The 23,469-nt window shown below is 43.3% G+C and overlaps 1 protein-coding gene across 2 annotated transcripts; it reads right to left on the bottom strand.

Annotated features, from left to right (window-relative positions):
* Nucleotides 1-19,900: 19,900 nt before the first annotated feature.
* LOC118918281 (outer dense fiber protein 2-like) lies at nt 19,901-23,214 on the bottom strand. Of its 2 annotated transcripts, XM_057505199.1 has the most exons (4): nt 23,111-23,214; nt 22,862-22,966; nt 21,661-21,819; nt 19,901-20,395 (listed from the first exon to the last, which is right to left on the bottom strand). In XM_057505199.1, the coding sequence occupies exons 1-4, from the start codon at nt 23,204-23,206 to the stop codon at nt 20,357-20,359; spliced, it is 399 nt and encodes a 132-aa protein (XP_057361182.1). In that variant the 5' UTR covers nt 23,207-23,214; the 3' UTR covers nt 19,901-20,356. The 2 variants fall into 2 exon arrangements, with proteins under 2 accessions (XP_057361182.1, XP_057361181.1); XM_057505198.1 differs by lacking the exon at nt 19,901-20,395 and having other exon boundaries at nt 21,557-21,819.
* Nucleotides 23,215-23,469: the final 255 nt, after the last annotated feature.

Below are 23,469 nucleotides of genomic sequence, written 5' to 3'. Positions count from 1 at the left end.
CTGAGGCCTATGCCTTATGAAATTGAAATGATGCTTGGCATCATGAGTAATTTTAAGTGTCCACATGGCTGGCCCATAGTGTCCAGGTTTTTGGGTGAATGTTATTCTGGATATTTCTGGAAAGGTGTTTTTTTTTTTTTTAAGCCCTTGGATGAGATTGACATTTAAATTGGTAGACTTTGAATAAAGGAGATTACCCTCCATGGTACGCGGGGGGTGGGGTGGGGGGGGCTCATTCAATCAGTTGAAGGCCTTTATAGAGCAAAGACTGATCTCCCCTGAGCAGACAGAATTCTGCAGCAGATGACCTTAAGACTCAAACTGCAACTCTTCCTTGGGTCTCTAGGCTGCTGGCCATCCCTGCAGATTTTGGACTTCCCAAAACTCTATAACCATGTGAGCTGGTTTCTGAAAAGAAGTCTGTCAATCCCTACCCCCTTCTCTTTTAAATGTATGCATGTTTATGTCCACCTCACGAAGCTTAGGAGAGATCACACACATCGTATTGTTTCTTTATAGAAGCCTGATTAATACAGATTTTTGGTACTGGAAGGAGGGGAGCTGCAATAACAAATACGTAAAGATGTAGACGTGGCTTTGGAACTGGGTAGAAGCTGAAGGACGTGTTAGAAAAAGCACAGACCTTCTCGAGAGTCTGTTGGTAGAAATACAGACATTCAAGGTGCTTCTGGTGGGGACTCAGATAGAAATGGGGAGCTGTTGTTGGGCATTGGAAGGAAGGAGATCCTTGCTATAAAATCACAGAGAACTTGGCTGAATTCTGTGGCAGTGTTTTGTGGAAGGTAGAATTTGTAAGTGATGAAATTGGATATTTACTTGAGGAAGTGTCTGAGCAACAGGTTGAAGGTGTGGCCTGGGTTCTCCTTGTTACTTAGAGTAAAATACCAATAGGGAGAGATACACTAGAGAAGGAATTTTTAAGCAGAAAGAAACCAGAACTTGAAGATTTGTAACATCCTCAGCCTATCCATATTAAAATGAGAAAGTATGTTCTTCAGAGAACACCAAGGGTGTGGCTGGGCAGTCACTTGATAAAGGGTTCCTGAGTTACTAAGGGATCCAATCCACATGTCAGAAGACAGGAATAGAGAGGGTTGTACCAGCAGAAATACTGCCAGGTTGGACAAAAGAGGACAGAGGGGGAAGGAAGGCCGCAGTCCCATGTCTGGGCTTCTGCAGGATGGAACAGTAGAGCCATCTAGCCCTGAATATGCCTTGTTCTTCCACAAAAGGAAAGAGCGACCTTGCACGGGATTCAGAGATTGGCAGAGCTAACACTGCTGTCAAGGGAGGGCGCCTGTCTGGGAAGTGAAACAGTCTCCTCCTCAGTTCAGAAGGCAGGGTCGCCTCCTCAGTTCCAGTGGGCCGGGCTGTCACACAGAGCCATGGGATCGGCACTGCCAACGAGTGAGTCGGGAAGGCAGGGCCGCCTCCCTCATGGGCCAGAGAGCAAAGCCTCTAACCAGAGATTATTCTTGAGACCCCAGATCTAATGGAGTTTGCCCTGCTAGGTTTCAGACCTGCTTGGGATCTATGAAAGCTTCCTCTTTTCCTATTTTTCCCTTTTGAAATGTCTTGTGCCTGTCCCGTCATATTTTGGAATGTGTCTGGCTTGATAGGTCTGCAGTGGGAGAGGAATTTGTGTCAGGATAAATCATACCTCACATCACAGTCACACTTGATATAGATGAGTTTGGGGACAGCTGGAATGAGTTAAGGCTTTGGGAGCTGTTGGGCTGTGGGTGAGTGTGTTTTTATAGGTGAGAAGAACATGAATTTTGGAGAACCAGAGTGGTGGAGTCGTGTGGGCTGAATTTTGAGCCCTCAAATTTCATACACTGAAGTCCTAACCCTCAGTACCTCAGAATGTGCCTGTATTTAGAGAAAGGAACTTTAAAGAGGTGATGAAGTTAAAATGAGGCCCTTAGTTTGGGCCCTAATCCAGTCTGACTAGTGTCCTTATAAGAAGTTGGGACACAACAGGGATGCACACAGACATAGAGGACAGGCCCCGAGTGGAGACGCAGAGAGATGCCCCAGGAGAAACCAGGCTTGCTCACACCTTGATCTTGGACTTGTAGCCTCCAGAACTATGAGAAAATACATTTCTGTTCATTAAGCCACCTAGTCTATGGCATTTTGTTATGAACCCCTAGCAAACTTAAAATTACACCATTACACTTGGCAAGCTTTTCCAATTACATCATTCTGAACTGTTCACTTGTTAGAGCCAGCTGTGTTTGTGCTGTCTGCTTCCACAGATAAGATGCTTGGGGTTACTTACTGCCAAAGTGAAGCATTCATTGTAGCCCAGGATCTTCCACTTACTCTCTGGACTCATGGGACACCGTCTGAGTTAAGTCCGTCGAGGACTTACGTTGAATTACAGTTGCATTAGGTTTGATTGTATTTATGTGCTTTGTTGAAGATCAGTTTTTCATTTCCGTGGCTAATAAACATCGCACATTTGAAAGAGAGCCAGCCGTATCCCTATTTATACATGAACTTTGACTTACCTTAAATAAAACCCCAGTGAAAAGGATACATTATAAAGATGGTTTATTATTGTAGTGTTTTCTTCTTCAAATTGTGAATTAGCTATTTATATCTAGATATTTCCTTATTTTGCTGCTCCATTTTCTCTGTTTTGGCAGCCACCAGAAGCACACGTACAGAAATGCCTTACTTGTTTTGTGTTATTAAGGATCTTGGGAGGCTCATGGCAGAGCACTATCTAGATAGCCAAAGTTTTCTTGTATGCACTCAACTGAAACACCCCAATAATCTTGGATGGAAACGTCTTTAAGCACATTAGCTGGTGCTCTAGGTTGGTATGCCAGAGTGAACCTGCATTAACCATTTTTGATGACTCAGGGCTTCTGTTATTAACATTATTATTCCAATGGCCTCTTGGAGATACTAAAGAGGTGCTCAGGAGATACTAAAGACTTCAGGGCTGGTTGACGTTTCACCAGATCACTCAGGTTGCTTTATATCTTGAGTTCTTGGGAATAATTTTATACTTCTCTTTTTTTGAACCAAAAATTGTCCTCACTATTTCTGGGTGTTTGTTTTCACTCCTTTTCATCCACTCACCTGTGGTATTCCTTTTCCCCCATGCCTTATTTGCTTTACTTAAAAAAAACACAACAGCACTGTTTAGATAATTGAATGGGCTGCAGGAATCTGCAGAGTAAGCACCAGCAGGCTGAGTATAGGCCTAATTTTTAGTGCATTAACTTTACAGCATTGACGCTCATTTTTAAGAGATTACCAGCGCTTTCCATTTGCTTATGTACATAGGTGGTTGAGGCTGCTGGGTGAACTTTAGGTAAAGAAAGTATTTTTATAATCGGTATCATCAAACAAGGACATCCTTCTGGAAGGCATCTCTCCATGTTGTGTGAAGCCTTTGTGTAAGGGAAATAAATATAAATGCTCTGTTTTAGGAAACATGTTCATTTCTTTACCATGTGTAATTTTTCAAAATGAACATTAACGGAATTAGGGAGATATTAACTGCTAATAAGCCTATTAGCATAACAGACTTGGCTTTAAGCAGTAGGCATGTGTTTGATAAATTAGAATCCACTTGACTTATACAAGAGATGTCATTATTTAAAGATATTCTGACACTAGATCATGATGTCACCATGTCCTTCAACTTTAATTGTTAAAAACTGTGTTTTGTGTGTCCATTTCCATACAATGGGGAACCCCAGCATTGCTATTCTTGGTAGCTAGTCACATAACATACTCAAAAATAAACTCCAGGAAGAAGGCAATACTCCTTCCCTGTGAGGGAAGATCCACAACTCAAAATAATTCTGTTTTTGACCCACTAGGAGTTGTCTTTAGGGATCGACAAAATGATGCTTTGTGACACATGTATCCTTTGGTCTGATTTTCTTTTCCCATACCCTGCCATATGCTTCTAGTATTTAAACTTCAGTTTCTTATTTATTATACACTCCAGCCTTTATTTGCCAGAAAATGACCACTAACCACATGTATGGCTGTCATTAACTTATGTAGGAATATTTATTAATCAGGTCCATTCTTTAGTTTTCTACCCATTCCCTTCTTATCATGCTTGTAACCTGACAAGAATGCCCTTCAAATTCATTTTGGTGGATGGCTTTGCATGAAGCAGATACTTGATAAATTGTAAATCAGCCCAGATAATTCTCTAGCTGATGCTCTTCACTTTGTTTTTCCTGAAGTTTCAGGAAAAAGTTCCTTTTGCTTTTTTCCTGTGTTCTGAAAGTGAGGCTATATTCTCTTGACTTTATTTCTTTAAGCAGGAGACTTCAAGTTTAGGTCAAATGAAACCAGTAAGTATGTTAATACTCTGCTCCCAGCGCTTAGAGATTTTTTTCTTTGCCGCATTTTCTTTTTATTTTAATGATTTCATGCTGTAAGTCAGAAGAAGTAACCTGGTTAGTGGGGCACGCTGCTTCTGTCAGAGTGCAGAGGGAAAAATCGAAGTTGCTGACTAGCATTTTCATCCTTAATCAAGGAAAAGCTGGTGTTGGCCTTTGGTGCTTGAGATCTTTGGTCCCAGAAACTGTCATATGCATCATCACACCGAAAATTTGCTCTTATATTCTACTTTAATTTCATTAACAGTTAAGATTTGCTTCAGTGAAGCCTGTGACAAAAGTCAGTTTGCTTTGTAGTGAAGCATCTGTTCCTAGTCTGGAAAATGGGAAATGTGTTATTCATGTCACTGAGAGGCAGTGTCTGTGTTGTGTGTATTTTGAAATGTTATGTCACAGTGGGTCTGCAAGGAAATTGGTTTCAAACTCGATAGCATTGCCTTGTGTTGTTGCCCCTATGTTTACAATGTCGAGATTTGCTTTTCCCGTTGGCAGATACTTTAAAGGTGTCTTTAGGTTGTGTCGATCACAAAATGAAAATGGAAACAAACCAACAAAAGAAATCCAAACACAAATAGGATTAAAACAAAAAGAGAGTGGGTGTTGTAAATAGGAAAGAAAAAGTCTCATACTGAGCTATTTGGGATTTTTTTTAACTTCACAGAATATTACTGAGTTTTCCCTATATGAAGTTTGACTTGTATAATGCTTTATAGTGGGTTTTAATGGACTTGGTTTTCTTTCTTTGACTGACAAACTGTCCGCCTTATTTCTGTGAAGAGGAGCCCTGCATTTCTAGGTTTTACTAGGAGAAAAGTTACTGGACTCGATAGGTGAATCATTCTCTTAAGCAAGGAGAACATCTGTGAAAATATATAGAAATTAATTTGATTTTTAGTTTTGTTTTCCAATAACTAACATTTGAATACATTGAGAGGATTTAAGTAACCATACTAGTAGATGGATCCTTTAATGAAATGGGTGCTAATCAAAGAATCAAATTCTCAAAGAGACTCTTCTCATTTTCACTATCTTTTTTGTTCTTGGTATTTACAGTTTTCTTCTAGTTAGCTTTCCCTCTCCTGAACTCGGAGCAAAAACACAAAGTACTTTTCCTGTGAGATTATTGGCACTTCGTATTGTAAGCTTAAATGTAAAACCATGCAGTTTCCAATAACAAAATGCATAATTAAATCTCTGGCATCTCATTAGAATAATTCCTACAAGTTCAGTTCAAAATGTTTCAAAAGAAAATGAAATAATATATTAAACACACTGTTATTCTTTAACAATATTTTGCATTATAATGAACCTTTCTCTGACATGTTTGGATTATTTACCCTAATGAGTGAAGTATATTATTTTAATATCTTTCCTAAACTCCTAAAACCTCTACTTAATACTACAGTATTTTATTTTTAGGCCAAATACATCAAGATTTCTAATATGTATTAATAATTCAACACATTTTCCAATAGTTGGTTTAATAATTCTATCTGTCAAAATAGATCTTGGGAGATAGCAGAAGTGTGGACAAAGAGGCAGGAATGTGTTCATTGCAACGTAATTTCTAGCATTAAAAAAGAGACTTAAATGCCTGACCATAAGGAATTACATAAAAAAATGGTACATTCATTAGAAGAAATGGTACTCAGGTATTTCAGATGATCTATCTGAAAGATTAACTTATGTGAAAATATTTTTTGTTTGTTTTCCAGTTATTTTTTGTTATTTTCTTTTTTATTGAAATATAGCTGATATATAATCTTGTATGCTTCACGTGTACAACACAGTGGTTCAACATTTACTCATATTATTAAATCCTCAGCCCCACTAGTGCAGTTACTATCTACACTACAGTATTTGTTTACTCTTCAAAGATCCCTGTGTGAAAGACAAGTATTACTATTACTCACTTTACAAGTAGGAAATCTATAATCTCAGAAAGCATTGATTTCTTAGAGCTTGCAGGTAGATGGCCACCGGGATGAAAAGCTCTCCTTGCAGCTGTTTGCCACTGCAACCATTTGTACACACAGGCAGAATTCTAATTTTTGCTTGCGTGACTAACTTGCGTAAGTTGAGTCAAATGTTTGGATTATTTATTCAGATGCAGTTGTCCAGAGTAATTCTGACTAGAATTTTATCCCTATCTACGACATCAAAAGCTGTCAGTTACAATTTTGTGATCTTAGTTCTCCCTCTTGCAAGTGCATTTTAATTCTGTTGCATAAAAAGGGACTTTCCTTTGCCTGTTGTAATTGTAGGGTTTTTTTCCCCAGTATTTCATTTCAAAGTCTCTGGTAAGAAGAATCTTCGAAGCACATCTGACCCTTTTCCTTCCAAGCATTGCGGATTGCTCTCTTCTCCATATCGTCTGCAGGGCTCTGGGTTTTAGATGAGGGGATGGTTTGCGAGTGATGGACCCCGTTGAGGCTCAGGGTTCTGCCCAGAACATAAAAACTGAGTTGAGACTGAGGCACTTGGCAGCTAACCTTACTGCCAGGTGATGGCAGGAAGCTTATTTTTAATCACAGGAAAGAGAGAGAGAAACTGAGGAATCCAGACTTGCTGTAGGTGCTGTCATGCATGTGAATAGAAGCTCTGGGAGAAGTCAGTGTGTATAGAGATAAGGAAGGGATGTCAAAACATTTCTTCCTTGGAACAAATTTTGGAGTTTTGGAGGAGTGTGAACATTTCTATTTGGGGCTGGCGGAGGCTCTTTCTGTTAAATTTGAGAAAAGTCATGATTTAGAGACAAGTTTTAAAGTAACTTCTGCCTGATTTTTAAGGAGGTGGAGCTCCCTTGTATTTATATTCTAGCTACTCTTCTCTGGGCCTCTCAGAGACCTGCTAGCTTGTTCATTCAGTCCTCAGTTTACCTGGGCTTAGTGGACATAAGGAATACAGATTATTTCACAGGTGTATTAAGGATAGTGTATGTATATATGAAAATGTTATTGAGACACTAAATAACAGCAGCAATCTCCTATGTTTTGATTCTGTCATCTAGATAGGGATTTCTTACTCATGAACAAAAGGTGTTGATAATAACTATTACTAGCAGAGAACTTAGTCTTTGAACAACTACTTACAGTCAGGTACCAGTGTAGTTGCTGAAGCTGCGGTGGTGAACAAAAGGGCAGAAACACATGTACTCTTTGCTCTTGTGCAACGTGCGTGGGTGGAAGGGGGCAGATATTACCCGGATCTTCACAGTGGTGAACCTTTAGTTACAAATGGAACTCCTTTCCTAAAGGCAAGCATGTGGTTCTAGGAGACCAGTATCCGGTGGGGCTAATGTAGACCTTGGGATTAGGGCAGTTCTCCTCTACCAATTCTTGGGCTGCTACCCAGGGAGGAGGAGGAATAGAGCAAGTGAAGATGGGGTGGAAGATCCTTGCAGATGAAGGCATGTAGCTGACCCAGGAGATGAGGGGAGGCCTGCAGGGGCAGGGGGTCTGCAGGCCTGTCATGTTCAGTCTTTTAGGTCAGTTTAAGGAATGTGGTCTTTAAGGACTTTTGGAAGCCAATAAGGGTTTTTAAGCAGAAAAGATCTTTCTGGCTGAAGTGTGGAGAGCAGTTTGTCGTGGGTACCGGAACTGAGAAACCCTGGTGAAGACGCTGTTGCAGCCATCAGGGCAAAGCGGATGCTGATGTGACGCAGGGCTCGGCAGGGGGACATGAATGAGTTAAGAAATATTTGGGTAGTCTAATCAGTGGAACTTAGAAACAGGTTGAAAATGGAGACGAGAGAGAAAAGGGAGTCAAACACGACTCCTACCTGTGTCCTTTGGAAAAACAGTTTTATTGAGATAACAGTTTTCATGTCACAAAATTCACCCGTCTTTAAGTATATGACTCAGTACATTTCAGGCTATTTCTTACAGTTTCGCTGCCAACATCACAGTGTTCGGTAACCCTAGAAAAAAAACCTCATGTCCATTTGCATTCATCCCCCATGTCCATCTCTGGCCCTGGGTAGCAGCTAATCTACTTTCGATCTCTATAGATTTGCCTTTTCTGGGCACATTATATAAACGGATCACGTACAATCTGTGTTCTTTTCTGTCTGGGGTCTTTTACTCAGGAAAATATTTGAGGGGCATCCATGTTGTAGCTTGCCCGTGTGATGTGAAGCCTAGTGGGGCCTTTCAGCTAGAGAGTTAGCACCAGAAGAGGGGCAGGATTGGCAAGGAGGAAGGCAGAGACGATGAGTCAGATTTCCGGATATGTCAAGTTGAGTTGCTCTGTAGACATTTGGTGGAACCGTGTAATCCCCAGATAGTAATTGAGTCTCTGAGAGTGGATAGAAAGAAAGAAAGGAGGAAAATAAAAGAGCCCAAGACTAGAACTTGGAGGATGTTCCAACATCTTAATAGTTGAGAAAAGGACAGACTTGAAGAAAAGCAAGAAAAAGTATCCCTTCAGATGAGACAAACCAGAGTAAAGTGGTGAGAACAAGGGACTTTTAGTTCTCTTGAAGAGAACTTCAAGAACAAGGGAGTTTTAAATGTGGTAGAGATATGCCGATTAAGTTGGGGGCTGACAATTTCCATTGGCCTTGTTATCATGGAAGCCGTTCTGGTGTTGGCAGGGGCTGTGTTGGCTGAATGATTCTAGATGGAGTAAGTTAAAGACTGGGTTACAAGGAATAATGAATCTAAGCTACCCTTTGTGACGAAGAGAGAGAGTGGGGCAGAGCTCTGAATACCGTCTCAGATATTGACCGGAAGGTGCAGTATAAGAAAGCTGGGAAGCGGTATGTGGGAAGGAAAGGCAAGCAGGATAGGTGAGCATCCTGGAAGTCAGCAGAGGAGTGGGATCGAGTGCATACTCGGAGGAGCTGGAAGATGGCCAGCCCTCCAGCACACCCAGGAAGAACACTCAGGACTAGGTGGAGATGTGAGTAGATTTATATTTGCTTTTAGGACCTGCATTTCAGCTCTCTCGACACATTTGTACTGAGATGGCTGGCCTGTTCCTCGGAATGCAGTTGGTGGGATCTAATCATTAGGCACGACCATAGAGCCTTGATTAAATATATAGAGAAGATCTATAAAACTGGCTTCATTTGTTTGAAAATCGTAATCACTGATGGAAATTGTGCAAATTACACTATGGGTGACACAATTTTTCAGAATTCACCCTATATATTCTCATTATTTTTATTCCTATGCTCTCCTTTCCCTGGATGGATTCTGCTCTCCAACACTTGCTCCTAAGCATTCAGCAATTCATTGAGACTTCGGGGCTTAGAAAGAGGAACTCAACCAGCTTCATCTAATGCAGATGTGACTATCCTGCAGTTGGCACCTCTAACATTTGAATCAGGAGTCAGCTCCTAAAATTCCCTTTCCTTTATTTATGAAAACTGGATCTGCAAATCAAGGGGAGTGAAGAGCTTGGGGATTGGTTCAGACCAACAACTTCAGTTAAATGAAAGGTTTCTATAGCTGAGCATAAACACCATACATAACACAGATGCAGCTCTGATGAGGGCAGGATTCAGGTTCCTGTGTCGCTCCCCTCCTGTGGGTTTGCACGGCCACACCTTAGCATGCAACTAAGACCGGAGGCAACTACCTTAAGTGAGTCACTACACTTGAGAGGCATCTTGGTTTTAACCTGACTTTGTGGAAGATTGAGTTTTAGCCTTCTTGTCGGTTAGTTCTCCCTCGTGGGAGTTGGTCTCTGATTTATGATGACTCCCCAACGTGACAGAAATCATCCCACCAAACAAACCACTTTTGAGTCAGTGACCGCGCCAAGTTCAGTGGGAAAACTTTGTTCTCTGGGCTAAAGACTTTTAAACAAATGGTGTAAATATATTTTAATTATCTCTGTTAAGGCATCATTTAGCTAGAGGAAACAAGTTCTGAGGAGTCCATTTAGTCTCCCTTTGCGAGTTTTGGTTTTAATGTGGGAAAGCTTTGAGAAGAGTAGCTTGGAGGAGGAGTGGGCAGGGGAGAAGCCCTCAAGCTTGGGAAAGGCCTGTCTTCATTCCCAAGCAGGGATTGTTAATATGTAATAGTTAATACCATATTGCTTCTCAGCTAATGCTCATTAATTGGAGCAGTGCATGAAACTGGAAAACATCCACGAATCATTGCAGACTCAAACATCTCATTTTCTCATTTTCCCCACCATCCAACATTTCGTTAATATTCATCCTGGAAATACAAAAACATCCAATATTCCAACTGGATGTTGTGCAAATCACATTGGAAATGGGTGTTACCCTGCACCATGCAAACCCAAGACAGCATTAAACAACAACAAAAACAAGTCAGTAATATCACCTTTCATTTTAAGTAATTGATGTTTGAACGGCATTAAGTCATGTGTTAATATTAATTAATATTAAGTATAATATTAATATTTCATTAGCTTCGAAGGAGATTTGTCTTTGTCTCTTTTGTTGACTGTGTTAGGCTTATGTTACATGCTTATATGAACTCCCTTATGTTTCTAGTCAAGCTATATATGCAGAAACCAATAACTTAAGTATTTCCTCCTCTGTGAAGCTATCCTTGGCATCTCTTTTCTGAATTTCCCATTACACTACACATGAATCATACTCACTGAGAGCGTTTCCACCTTGCCTACTAGGCTGTAAGTGTCTTGAGGGCTTGTTGTTATCCTCAGGCTTAGCACAAAGCCCTGCTTTCCATGGCTGCTCAACCAAGGACTGGTGATGGTTTGAATTGATACATATGAATGCATTTAATCAAAACAAATGATCAGAACAGATCATTGTGAAATTCACCAGATATTGTCTACATTGTGGGGTGAGGAATGGGCAAATGCGACATTTTAAAATGGGTTAGTTAAAAATAAAACCAAAATCTCTATAATAGGGATTCCAAATACTGTTAAAATTACAAAGTAAATTGAGGAGAAAACGTAAAGATTTTCTTAGGCATTTACAGTGCCACGGTTCCTAGCAGTGCACCTCTGGCTGCTCTGCTGTAAGCTTGGCGACGTCAGGGGACACGGCTGATTTGTGTATCTGGTATATAGTAGGTGCTCAATAAATGTGTGAAGCCTGGTGAAGAAAAACAGGCAGACCAACCTGAAAGCGCTCTGTGGAAAAGGTTACCCAGTTCAGAAAATGTGATTACCCAGACAGTTGAAATAAGTCCATCCATATAGAGGGGCTTAGTGTCAGAGTAAATTCTGTTAAGACCTCTGTCACTTCCAGGTGTTGCCTGACCCAAGGTCAAAGGCAAAAGAGCCCTTGGCGGCCAAACAACAGCACATTTGTCCCCAGGGCATTGCTCTTGGGTGCTGATGGCTGCTTTCGTTTATGGCTCTGCACGGGGGACTCCACAGAAGCTGGAGGAGAGTTCTCAAAGGCAGATCACAGTGGGCCCCACTGCTGGGTGGGGTCTGCCCAGGTCTGTGAGGGGCGCTAGAAAGGGCTTCTTTGGAGGAATGCCTCTCAAATTACCCAGAGTCAGAGCTTAACTGTGTCTGTCTGGGTTTTTGAAGGGTGAGGGCAGAAGGACAGAATTTTTTTATAACAAACATGTCAGGAAGCCTCTCCTGTCCTGAGTAATTTGTATTAAAAAAAAAAAAAGACAAGAAGGAAAGAACAAATGCTTAAATCACCTCTCTTCTCATTCTGAATTGAAATAAATGATTTGGCTTCGATTACCCCATTCTTACCATCATTAGGATGCATTTCAGGAATAGAGATTCCATGAACCTGACAGACTTTGTGCTGTGGCATTTTACCTTTGAGCAAACACTATCTTGTGCTTCATTTGATGTATTAACAAATAAAACTTCATGTGTGTTTGAAGAACTGATTCATATTTATTGAATGTGAGTCCTTCACCTCAGCATTAAAAAAATGAGACATGATTATCTGTTGTAAGTTGTATTCTACTTAATATTTAAAATTTGAGTGTTTTGTGTGTATATAGTGTGATTTAAAACACAAAAGAGACTGCAGTGGGATAAGGATGCATTTTTTTCCAGCCAGCAAGAGAACTGGTACTGCTAGTGTTTTATGAGCATATTAATCCTCATTGGTAGACACCAAAGTGTTAGTCTCCCATAGACAATTATCAACCTGTTTTATGGCAAGTTACCCCCTCTTAATATCTGCAGTCCCGTAGAAGTTAGGATATCTTGGCATAGCTTACTGAAAACACAGAACGCTAGATAAATAAGAGTCCCAGGGTATGGGGGAACTTTGTTTCCTACATGCCAAAGTCCTTTTTAATATGTAGAATAGTTGCTATTCAGATCTAATCAGGGTTTGCACACTTCTGCGTGCACAGGATCACATTCAAGCCTGTCCTTACGTCCTGGATGGGGATGAAAGCTCCGTGAGATTCAGTCCTGATATTGAATAACTAGCCCTCTTTTACTTACAGTACCTCAAAGGGCACCCTATAGCTTTTGAAGGCTGTGTACTAAATGCTTTAGAGACATACTTAATTTTTATCGTGGTTTGCAGAAATTGCGCTTGTACAAGTTGAAGATTTGTGAAAACCCTACATGGAACAAGTCTACGGGCACAATTTTCCCAACAGCATTTGCTCACTTTGTGTGTCTGTGTCACATTTTGGTAAATCTATGACTATTTTAAATGGTTTCACTATTATATTTGGAATGGTGAACTGTGATCAGTGATTACAACTCGCTGAAAGCTCAGATGATTAGCATTTTTAGCACTAAATAGTTCTCTAATTAAGGTATGCACTTTATTTTAGACATAATGCTATTTATTGCACATCTAATAGATTTAACCTTCATGTGCACTGGGATACAAAAGAATTCATTTGACTCATTTCATCGCGATCCTCACATGATCCCAGCGGCCTGGAACCACACCCACAGTTTCTGTGATGTATGCCTGTATATGATCCCTCATTTAATCCTCACAAGATCTCTATGGTGTAGACACTGCTGTTTGCAGTTTTTATAACAGACGAAACTGCGCTTAGCTCCCTTCTGAAAGTGTGGCCTGTAGGCCATTAACATCAGTATCCCTTTGAAGCTTGTTAGAAATGAATAGCTTCATCAGGACCTGCGTTTTAAGTACATCTCCAGGTGATTTGTAGCATTGCCCAAATTCATGCAGCTAATAACATGGCAAAGCCAAGACTCAGAGGTGTAGCTGGCACCAAATTCCACATCGGGTAAGATGACTTGCCCAGTCTGAGAGTCTGTAAGTGTCAGAGACAGGACCCCAGCTTTAGACTTTGTATGTTTCACTCTGTTCTAGTTTCATTCTCTTACAGAGAAATTAAGACTAATGAGTAGAGTAAGTTTTTGCTAATTAGAATGCTTTAAAGGCTGCGGCTGGAAGTTTTCTAAATAGAAAGGGAGTTAGAATTTTAATTCCCACCCCTACTCCTGGTCTTGCTCCCTCTGAATCATCATCATGGAAGCGTGTATATTAAACGTGTCTCATGTCTAGTGCTATGTTAAGATCTAGGGAGAGTGGGACAGTGAAAAGAAATTTAAATATAGCTACCTGCTATGCAGGCCAGCTGTGTGCCTGGTGCAGCGTGTTTGAGCATTTATGTTAAATAACAAAAATTCAACCGAGCTCATTTAAAGACCTGATTGGCTTTATTAACCCATCATTTGGGCAGTATCTCATCTAGCAAGCAGGGGGGAGTGCCACTAAAGTGCAGAGAGCAAAAGGCCATGGGGAAAGCATCTAAATAACACAAATACTGTATGAACCAAGAAGAAATTTAAATGTCAGAATGACAAAAATGCAGGAGGGAGAGTGCATGTAGCAGGAACAAACCCAGAGAATAAAGAGGGTACAGAAGGGCTCAGCCCATAGGACCTGCAGTGGAAACTTTAGATAGAGGCCAAAGATAAGTTTGCTCATGTCCCATAAACCACAAAGGCTATAGATTGTACTGCTGAGGAAAGGGTCAGAAATTGCCACTCCTCTCCCCACAGCACACTCCTGTGGCTCATAGTTCCAGGATAAACTTTCTTCACAGTCCTGTGGTTTCTGGTTGATGCAGAGTAATCCAGTTGGACAGGACTTGAAGATACCATCTGACCTTGAACACTTGCAAGGACCCAGACTATGCAGCATTCTCCGTCATCGATTGCCTGTATCGCTCTTAACCTCTTTCCCCGTTGTCTCTGCCTCCCATCCCCAGCTTGGGTAAGGACCCCAAGGACTCTCACCTCCCCAAATGGGAGCTAGTCTCCTTAAGAAGGCCTGATGAACGTCAGGCCAGGACCATCACTTCCTGGGTCTGTACGTGGCTTTCACTGGAATACCTCCTACGTGGGAAGTAGATAAGGCGGTTCTAACCCCCTCCAGGTGATCATTACCTAACCTAGAGGCCTTCAGTTACGACAGTCTCATCTTCAAAATGACCAAAATTGGCCTAGACTTCTGAAGTCCCCTCAAACTCCAATGTTGGTCTAATTCTGTGAACCAAAATAGGAGTAAAACGTAATTAGAGGTTGGTCCTTGTAAATATTGACCTCAAATACGGTTTCAGTTAGACAAAAAAAAAAAAAGCCTGCAAAGCACTTGGCACCACCAGGACATTTTCTTCCTCCTTGTGTGAAGCTCAGTCCTGGTGGCCGCCCTCCAGAGAAGCGTAAGGAAGAACCCGACGGAGAGATCCCGCGTGACGGAGGACGGGCCGCTCGGATCCCGCCGCCGGCACCTAGGGAGAAGGCGCCCAACTTCGCCGAGGGCTCGGACACCGAGCGAGGGGTGTTCCTGAAGTCAGAAACAAAGATGAGATAAGAAGGACAGAGATGTATTTTATGTCTTAAATTGTGGGTAGTAAGCTTGAAGAAAGATTGAGAGCCTAGGCTGAAAGCAGATTCATGGTAAATTCATTTTATTAGTGAAAACTAGGCATATTTTGGTGGTACATTCCTAACTTTTTGAAAAAAATATACCTTGTAGTTTTTTGAAAGGTTCCCTCCCAGTGGTAAAAGTAGTAATTGCTCATGGTAAAAAGTTTTGCATGATACAGAAAAAAAAAAGGAAAAAAAGCACCGAGAGCGAGGCACTGTTAATCTTCGGTGTGTTTCTCTCAAGCCCTATCGCCAGTGCGTTTCCTTCTAAACCGTGATTGAGACCATGAGGCACAGACGTACCATTTTGTGACTGATTCTTCACTTAGCATTACCATGTTCCAGTGTCGTGAAAACTGTCGTTACAGCCTTTCAGTGACTGCCCACTGTTTCATCTTCAGGCGTCACCAGCATGTCCTCGGCCGTCCTCCTGCACGGGGACAGTGAGGCAGTTTCCTTTTCCTGGTCATGATAAATGACACTGTAATAAACATCTTGGTGCATTGGTATTTGTCTTCCTATCTGTAGCTAAATCATTAGCAACTCCAGAACAAGAATTATGCCTTAATTGTCTCTACATCACCCTAACCCTACGGTCTAATACTAATACAGAGCTTTGCAAATCCTAGGAACAGTGACCACGCGACCATTAAACAATTCCGGTCTGCCTAATGTCTTCTAAAAATCTGGTCTTTTCACTGGCAGCAGTAAGTTAGGTCAAGTTTACCGTTCGCTGCTAAAAATGTGGATCGCCCAGTACAGGAGATGCACAGCAAATTAACTGACCCTGTGAGCTAGAATTGGTCTGGCTGCGGGCAGTAATGAAGCCTTCAAAGAAAAACACACCTCTAAAGTATGGAGAGCTCCCTGGAAAGGCTCGAATAGGCAGGAGAGGGCAGAAACCGTAGAAAGGGCGAGGCACACACAGGAGTCAAGAAACAAATGCACGTTAGAAAGAACGCACCGGGTCTCGGGCAGGACATGCCCAGGGCTCTGTAGCAGCAGGGATCCGTGGCGAGGGATCGGAAGAGCCACCGCCCCCTCCAGCGCCACCGCTCACGTCGCTCCACAGCAGCAAGTTGCGGTCGTAGCAGAGACAACCTTTGACCGAACTGCGCAGCGCCTCCAGGGTCTCCCAACAGCGACCCTGCCACGGCATGGCTAAGGCTCCTGCCCTTCTCGCAGACGCTGTTGTGACAACACAGAAGCTTGAATCAGCCACGCCCAAACTGGGCACGCTTCCGACCCCGGGACATGCACGTGCATCCCCTCCCCTAACAGCTTAGAGCCCGCTTCCCCTACCCAGCCAGTCTTCCAGTGCGCCTGGAAGAGTTAAAAGAGTTACCATTGAACCAGTCACTCTTCTCCTAGGCATATACCCAACAGAGATGCAATGTGCATCCACACAAAACTTGCAGAATGTTCGTGGCAGCATTATTCATAATAATTAAGAAGTGGAAACCCAAATGTCCATCAGTTGATGAGGAAACAAAACATGGTGTATCCATACAACATATTACGGCCACAAAAATGAAGTACAAACACATACTACAGCATGAATGAACCTTGAGAATTTTTTCTAAGTGAAAAGAAGCTGGTTACAATATTGTTTGATTTCATTTATGTTAAATGTCCAGAAACGATAAATCCATAGAGCCTTGATTACTGGTCTCCCCGGGCTGGTGGAAGGGGAAATGGGTGGTGGCTGCTAATGAGTATATTTGATTGTAGGCTAATGTAAATGTGTTAGAACTGGATCAAGGTGCTAGTTGTGTTAGGCAGGAAAATAGATATGAGCAGGGAGGAAAGAGAACAAGGTCAGTAAAGCTCCCTAGAAAGGACTCAGTTAACCAGTTATAACTAGAAATCCAGAAAAGACTCAGAGTTAAAGTTAATCAGTTAAAGCTCAAAAGGTCAAGAGTAACTTGGCCTTGATTGTTTGAATATTCCCCAGATAAGTATCTGAGCACAGCCCAGGTCTTCATTGTGTCAATTAGATCATTGTAAGATTTACTCTAGCCTGCTAAAACGCCCACCTATTGTGGGTATAAAATTGTAACATTTCCAGACTAGCTCGCCTGGCTTTAGTACATCTGCATATCAATAGGCGTTCAGGGGTGGAAAGAGTATGGCTTTAGTGCATTTGCACCATTCCTCAGGGGTGAAGAGAGGTTCATTTCCCTATCAGTGGGTAATTACCTGGGCTAGGAGGGCTTATCTGTACCTGAGAGGTGAGGGGGACATCGGGTTTTTGGCTTCTGCTGGAGCAGGAAATAGAGAAACGGCCCCAGACTGCAGTTTGTATGCAATAAATGGATTTTCAACTTTATTTCTCCCTTGGACTGATCATGGTTTTTAGAGGTATTTTGCCCCGGGATTTCCTCTCCCCGGACTTACACCTGTAAACAGCATAATAAAAACAGGGAGATCCCACCTTAAAGCCAAAATTGCATTTTGAAAAAAAATCGAGGACGTTTAAGAAGATTCTTAACATATCTTTAGCAAACAAATAACTGACCACTTTGGAGGAAGAGCAGAAGGTATTGATCGACAAGCTCCGAAACCAGGAAGCTATTATCCTGGGAGAGGACCAGAGCAGTAAATCTCTTGGGTTAAGCTCATTTTGCAGAATTACCTAGAAGACTGATAAGAAACTTAACTTCTCATCAAAGATACTTGAGACCACATAACAAGTCCACACCCCTAGCCCTTGGTCATAGTCCTGAAAAAAAAAATTCCTTAAAAGGGGGATTCCCCAACCTCTCAGGGCGCTCCTCTCTCTGAAGTCGCCCACACTTTCTAAGAGTGTAACCTTTTAATCTCAAATTGTTTCTCTCCAACCTTTTGGGACGCTTCTCTCTCTGAGGTCACCTGTACTTTCTCAGTAACTTGAAATAAAACTTTTATTTTGCTTCACTGTGTCTCTCCCCTTCAATTCTCTGTCGCGAGCAGGGACAAGAACTGAGGAAAATACACAACGCCTCTCCCCCAACCGTTGCATTAGGGAATTCCCCGTTGCCAGGAACGAGATTTAACTGGGTAGGACCCTTCAACTTTTGGCCTATTTTATGGGTTCTCAGCTTCAGGTAGAAAGGAAAAGCCTCTGGAGCAATATAAACATGTTTCAGTTTTTAATTGTTTACAAACTCTCTGGGCTTTCTGTAATAAAATACTTTACAAAGACAAATTGTTGTTGATAGAGTCCTGGCAATGGACTCTGACAGGTTCTCCATACCCACGTTATAAACAGCACAGCTCTGCACTGAGGAGGGTGTCATTAGCTCGACAAAAGGAAAACAAACTAGATGCACACGCACGTTGGTGTAAATCTGCCAACTGTCATTTTTGGGAAGGTTTCTCATACATTTTAAGTTCAAGTACTACGACCACCTGGTAAAAAGTCTGTTTGCGTTACGGGAGTGAAAACAGGCCAGGTTTTGTGGCAATAGTACTTGTTTTTTGGTTTGATAAATGGTTGTTTTTTCAATGACCTCCCATGGCAAAATTAAAAGCTGGAACTTACAAATGTCCCCCAAATTTGGGGTGGGTGGGTGGTGTTCCTGGTCGTGAAATGCAGATGCATGGGTGGGATCCCTTGCCTTTGAGGACAGAGAAGAATTTTCTTGGTTTTGGACTTGATTCGAGTGGCTTAGAGAGGACAAGACTGGATCACCCAGAAAGCTGATACCAGCTAGAATGGAAAAGTTAGGGTTCAAACTCCAAATCTGTTCTCCTCTCTAAGGAATTTGTTGGTTCTTTTAAGTACAGGAAAATGGGAAGGAAACAAAAATACCCTATAGCCTTTTCAGAAACCAATTAACATTTTCAAAACAATAGTATATAAACATCCTGACTTCCTCCTCCTAACAGCTAAAGTGGTCTGCCCCCAAATGCTGTTTTCTCCATTCACCTCAGGATTATGATATGAAGGCGCACAAAGAGAAAGAACAGACTTTGGCCAAAAAATAAAGGAAAAGCCTCATGTTCCGTGTAGCAAGTACCATAAAAATGTTTACTGGTCTCCTGCAGCATTTGACTTAATCATTTCTAGAAAAGGGATGGGGTGGGTAAAGGAAATCATGCAACAGAGCCTCAAATATTGATTATAGAAGCTTTTTGTAAAACAACACACATATTACAAGAATAAATGTAGTCCATAGATACAAACCTGGCAAAGAAAAACAAAAATCACTGAGATTGGGATTATACTTTTAAAAGGCCTTGGGCATAAGTGCCAGGGGGCAAGTGGCATCAAGGAAACTTGGGCACGAGGTGCCCAGTGGGCTTAGGAAGGGAGCCTTGGGGTAACCACAAACCCATGAAATAAACAGCAAGGGAACAACATGCTCCCTGCCCAGGATGGGTGGTGAGGACCTCTGGTTGGAGGCTTCTGCTGGCTCAGGTCAGAGAAAACCCAAGAAATTCCTAAAAAGAGGAGCACTGTTAAGGGGACTGGAGGGAAAAGTCCAGTCCAGACTTCCTCTCAGGATTATTTCACTGAAGATGCACAATAACCCCATGAGCTAGATTTTTGTTATCCCCACCTTGATCTCCATCCCAAGATGAGTAAACAGATTCAAAAGCATTAAATGGTTCAGTGGTTTGCTCAACATCACAATGCAGGTCATGTGGCCAAGCTGGGTCCCAAGGCCAGGGATTCTGATTCCAAAAGGTCTATTCTTCACCTCTGACAGCTTCCCATAGTCCTTAAGTACCAGTGAAGAATCAGATCAGAAAGGTCTTGGGGAAGGATGATCAGGAACAGAGAGCAGATATGGGGGGTAAATGCCCCCCTCTGCAGCATACTGGCCCTGCTGGTTTGCCTGGCTGGAACCCTTCTGGTCGATGGTGCCTCAGGGTGGTCTGATCTTGATCGCACTGTTACGGCGTGTCTCCCTGGCTGAGAGACTGCCCTCCTCGCACAATGCTCACCATCATAATGGAAGCAGCTCTCCTCTGAGGTCTGCCTAGTACCTTCCAGGGCTTTGAATCCCTCAGACATTTCCGCACACTAAGCCCAAAGCAGCTAAGTGGCCGAAAGTCTCAGGTCCTAGGAAGAGGACAGAGATGGGACCAGGTGCCTCTAAGCTCTCCAGTTCATTCACCTTCAGACTCAGCTGTTTATTTTCCTTCTGGGAAGCCTGATGTTTCTATCTCACCATCTCCAGCGTGTCCCCCTGATGTTCGATCTAAAATGACAGGAACACAGTCTGGTTTGTGAAAGAACTGTGGAACAGCACTCCATTCTCCCTGTGACCTGTCATCCACACCCAGGAAAGAGGCACACTGCCCTCAGCAGACGTCCAGGTCTCAGTGCACAACCTGGAGGAGAGAGGAGCAGGGACAGGTTAGGCCCCAGTCCCGTGACTGAAGGTGTTCCCACACCCGGAGAAGCCAGCTTCGATCCTCCAGAACCATTACAATACTTTCTTGATCAGAGGAGGCCACTCAGTGGGATCCAGGGCGGACATAAGGCAGAAGCAGATGGCAGGCCTAACTGGCCCAAACAACACCCCACAGAGCTTTACCAATTATGCTGTTGGTACCAGCGATTCCATCCTCTCCTTAACTGGGAACAAGTGTGGGCCAGGATATAGGAAATCTGTCAAATCTTTCAGGTTGGCCAGTTCATCCAGAGGGCTGCTCTATGCAGAACCTCCACTATCAGGGCTCAAAAGGCTCTGAGAATGCCCAGGTTCAATAGAAGGCAGGCATTCAAGAATACTGAGAAGATGGTCTCGGGGAACCAGATAGAGATGGTGGGTTCCATGCCCTGTTCACTAAGCATTAGCTCTGTGACCTCAGGAAATTACTCACCCCTTCAGTGGCTTTCTTTAAAACAGAGAGAATACCTCCACCTCACAACCTTCTGGGAGAATTAATTGAGAGAATGCAGGAGCACAGAGCACATGCTCAAAAAAGGGTAGCTACTGTATTATTACTACAAAGAAGCAGGTCAAGAGAGGGGAAGGGTCTTGCCCAAGGTCACACTGCAAAAGAGACACATAGGACTTCTTTAGATGCTATAGGTATGACTCCAGTAGCCCAGAGGGAGCCCTCTTTCAGGACAGAATCTCAGGCAACAGTCTGTTAAGAGCAGGGAAAGGCAGCAAGAGCAAGTTGGAAAGAAACGCTGAGGCGTGGGGCCTGCCGTCTGTGGGCGCTCGGCTGAGGGCAGCAGCAGCGTGCAAAGAGCAGAGGCAGGTGGAGACGTGGAGCGCCGGGGCGGGGTGACAGCAGGGCAGCGGCGGCTCCTGTGACCACAATCACTGTGCAAACGCGAGACGTGTGGCACACCAGACTTCTATTGCACAGCACTGATGAGAGCTCACTCCTGTCAGAGAGCGGCAGCCAAGAGAAAGAAGTGGTCCTCCCTTGGGAGGCACGCAGCTCATCTTGGTGGGCGGGCCCCTGCTCGGGCCAGTTCGTGGGACCCTATCTGCCAGCCCCTTACCCGGCTGCGCAGGTCTGATATGATGGTGGTGAGGTCAGCGTTCTTCCTCTCATAGCCCCGCACCTGGTCTTGACACTCTGCCAGCTTGGCCTCTGTGATCTTGAGGATGTCAGGCAGCTGCTGCAGGTTAGCCAGCTGGGACTGGAACTGCCTCCGTGCCTCCAGTGGGGGAGAAAGTCCACCACTGGGAAGGACCTGGCTGCTGGGGCTGGTAGAGTTCTTTGGAGTTAGGGCAGGGCCGCCCTCAGTTCCCAGAAGAGGATCCTGCAAGATCTGCTGTCTAAAGTGCAGCCTGCCCGCACCACAGGCCACTGAGGGTGCCCAGCTGTTCTCTGGGGAACACACTCAGCCCTGACTTGCCCCTGGAGCCTGCCACTAAATCGGTCATCAGATAACCACAGAGCAAACACCAGGAAACAGGCATTGTCCTAAGGGCTCTCTGAGTTACTCCACTCAGTCATTCAGTGACCTATGAAGTAGGCACTATTGTCCCCATACAAGGGCACTAAGGAGCAAGGGAGAGATGTCACTTGCCCAAGGCCTCTCATCTAGAAACTGGTAGTCAGGATCAAAGTCTAGTTTAACCCCAAAGCCCTCAGGAAGGCCCTCACAATGCCACAGGTCAGAGGGAAAGGTAAGAACTAGCCGGTTTTACTCCCCCTCCGTGTTAACAAGGAGAATGAGCTCTGGACAGCAGCAATGGCTTGCCCAAGGTTAGACATCAAGCTAGTGGCTGAGCGTGACCTCAGCCCATCTCCAAGGTTACTATGAAGATAATCCCTCTTCTAGACAGCCAAACATTCTAGAAGAATCATGATCTTTGGAGAAGGGGACAGAAGGCACATTTTTACCTGTTGCAAAATAAAGGCACTATGCAGATGGAAGCAGGCATGCCTAAGACCTAGTAATTATGTGGGTTTGAATCCACTCGGATGCTCCAAGCAGGGGAGATTTGTGGGTTTTTTTTAAGGAAATTAGAGAAAGAAGAAAACCAGGAGGGAAAAAGGCATAAAGAAACATGAATGAGAGAAGGGAGGAGACCAGAGAGACGAGAGAGAGCACATGCATGGTCAGGCTGGACCAGCTCAGCAAAAGGAAACTTTGTTAATCTGTGTCCAAATCAGGGAGGGTCAAAGGCAGCAAGAAGGGCAGATGGACAGATGTGAAACTGGGGGTAAGAAAGTGAGAAGGGAAGCAGTACCGCTTCAATCTCTTTGTTCATCTCATCTTTAAGGATCTGGTTCTCTTTGCCGCAGCGCTCCAGGTGGGTAGCCACTTCATCAGCCTCCAACCTGGTCTTCATCACCTAGGAACGAACAAAGCATCAGCCCATCCTGGACACAGCCAGATTTTAGTGAAAAACACCTCCACACTCAACCCTTCCCTGGAGAGGCCACAGGGTTAATCTCCCAGCCTACTGGGAAGCAGGGCCACGGCCCGAGAGGCCTACCTGACTCTTATAGTTGTCGATCATCCCCTCGTAGTACTTAACCGATGCCTTCAGTTGCTGGACCTCGTTGTGCGCCTGACTGAGTCTGTCCTCCATCGGGGTGAAGCTAGTCTAGAAGGGGTGGCTCATGAGTAACCAAGGGAAGGTTCTAGAGCAAAGGGAAGTCCCACAAACTCAAACCCATGGCAGCAGTTTTCCTTACTTAACAGCAACCTAAGTGAATATAGATGCAATTCAATGACCCCATGTTTTCTTATTATTATTACAAAGGAATACGTAATTATTAAAGAATGTGGAGTAAGACCAAGAAAAATGAATCATGACACATGATGCCTTGGTATCTGGCCATACATTGTAGT

Source organism: Manis pentadactyla, chromosome 7 (genome assembly GCF_030020395.1).
Source record: "Manis pentadactyla isolate mManPen7 chromosome 7, mManPen7.hap1, whole genome shotgun sequence".
Classification (NCBI taxonomy): Eukaryota; Metazoa; Chordata; class Mammalia; order Pholidota; family Manidae; genus Manis; species Manis pentadactyla.
This window is presented reverse-complemented; position numbering and strand designations above follow the sequence as displayed.